The 1741-nt window shown below is 60.3% G+C and overlaps 1 protein-coding gene across 1 annotated transcript in view; it reads right to left on the reverse strand.

The window, feature by feature from the left end:
* Nucleotides 1–870: 870 nt before the first annotated feature.
* RNASET2 (ribonuclease T2) overlaps nt 871–1741 on the reverse strand; it is a 17199-nt gene continuing 16328 nt past the window's right edge. Inside the window, exon 10 of the mRNA XM_011377466.2 lies at nt 871–1248. Coding sequence (XP_011375768.1) covers nt 1057–1248 — 192 coding nt within the window. The 3' untranslated portion in view covers nt 871–1056. The remainder of the gene's footprint in view (nt 1249–1741) is intronic.

A 1741-nucleotide genomic window follows, 5' to 3' on the forward strand; every position in this document is an offset into this window, starting at 1 on the left:
GGAGCCCTAGGAACACACGAAAAGTTAGACGGTCCCCCCACAGGGACATAAAACTAGGGTTTACAGTGCATCAATCTGATTTAGACAAAGAGATGGGTCACGTATTTACTCACACGGCCACAAACATTAAAGGAGGGCAGAGAGCAGGTAGAAACAATGTTAAAAGGAAGTTTTAATATAGCACGGGAAGCCCACGTCACAGACCACTAGGTGTCCTCATTTTACAAACGATGTCCCATTGTGGCAGAGGACGTGAGTGCAGCAGCCCAGAGCCTGGGCTCTCTTGTCATTTGCAAGGAGAGCCACATCATCTTCCAGCCAAAGGAAGGAAGCATCATCTAAGGACAAAGCCCTGCGCGGGGCCGCGTTCAATCACAGCGTCTGGGCACTGACGTCACCGGTGGGTGGCCCGGGCCTCCTGGTTCAAAAGACATGCAGCCCATGTAAGCTGACCTGCGGGTCTTGGAGTTCGCAGGCCAGCGCCTGCTGCCTGGACAGGAAGCCGCCTGGGACTCTGTAACACACCCCATCTTCTCTGGCAAGAGAGAAGCCTGCACCCACCCCGGGGCACCTCACCTGCCAGCAGCAGGGCCCTTGGTGACACGCCTGTGCCCACGCCAGCCACAGGGAGGCGCCGGTGGGTGCACGTGCGTGTCACCTCTGGCCTCAGAGAACGAGAACTGTCACCCTGAGGAGAGAGGGAGTGACGCCCTCCAGCTGCAGAGCAGGTCCCTAGATGCCCCCACGCCAGGAAGGCGGCCCGTTGCCAGAGGGACAGAGGCGAGAGCCCCGAGTCTGTCCCACCCGCCCAAACACCAGAGTGCCTGCCCTGCCTCCCAAACATGCCCCAGAGATGAACGGAGAGAAAAAAAGAGAATTATAAGCTTTATTCCATGTTCTACCAAAATCGACTCACAGACGAGACGTGAAAAGCAAAACAGCGAAACCAGCCGACGTTCCAGAGCTGCGAACGCAGGTTTCGCTTTGCCCGTCCAGGAGCAGCGCCCGGTGACCTTCTCTTCCTTTGCAAAACAGACTATTTCCAAAGTGTGGGCGTCAGCGCTTGGTCTCTTGGGGTGGGGGGTAAAAGGCGGGGCCATCCTTGCAGACCTCCAGGCCTGTGGCCACCCCCGCTGGCCACGCTCCCCGCCTGCGGGCCTCAGGCTCCCCGTGCTCCGTGCAGTTTCGCAGCTGCAGATCCTTCGTGAAGCACAGCTCGATCTGGCCGAGGGTTTGCACCTCCTCGTCCTGCACCCAGAAGACGGGAGACATTTTAGAATTCGGGTCTGGGCCAATCACAGCTCCATGGGCCCCGCGACACAGCCTGACCAAGAGAGGCCCGACTCCCGGCTGTAGGAGCAAGCGCCTTCCTGCGACGCTGGACAGGGCTGAGCCAAAGCGCCCACTGTCACTCCAGGTCACCACCCAGACACTTCCCGGGCCAGCCCGGCAGCTACATGTGAAGGGGTGCGGCTTCCATCTCAGAAAGGCACACGGCCACAGTCAGTGCACACACAGCCGCACACGCGGCACACGCACCGTGGTGACGGGAAGACGAGGCTTCTGCAGACAAACAGGCGAGCGGCACCCTGCGCTGAGAGCCGTCCTCATCGGCTGGCAGGGCCACAGCTCGTCTGCAGCCTGGACGGGCTACTGCACTAACAGTGCTAGGGTGACGTCGCAGACACGCTGGGCTCTGTGACACCCACCCCGATGCCCCCCGCCCTCCGGGAGGGGCGCA

This window comes from Pteropus vampyrus, unplaced genomic scaffold (assembly GCF_000151845.1).
Source record: "Pteropus vampyrus isolate Shadow unplaced genomic scaffold, Pvam_2.0 Scaffold312, whole genome shotgun sequence".
NCBI lineage: Eukaryota > Metazoa > Chordata > Mammalia > Chiroptera > Pteropodidae > Pteropus > Pteropus vampyrus.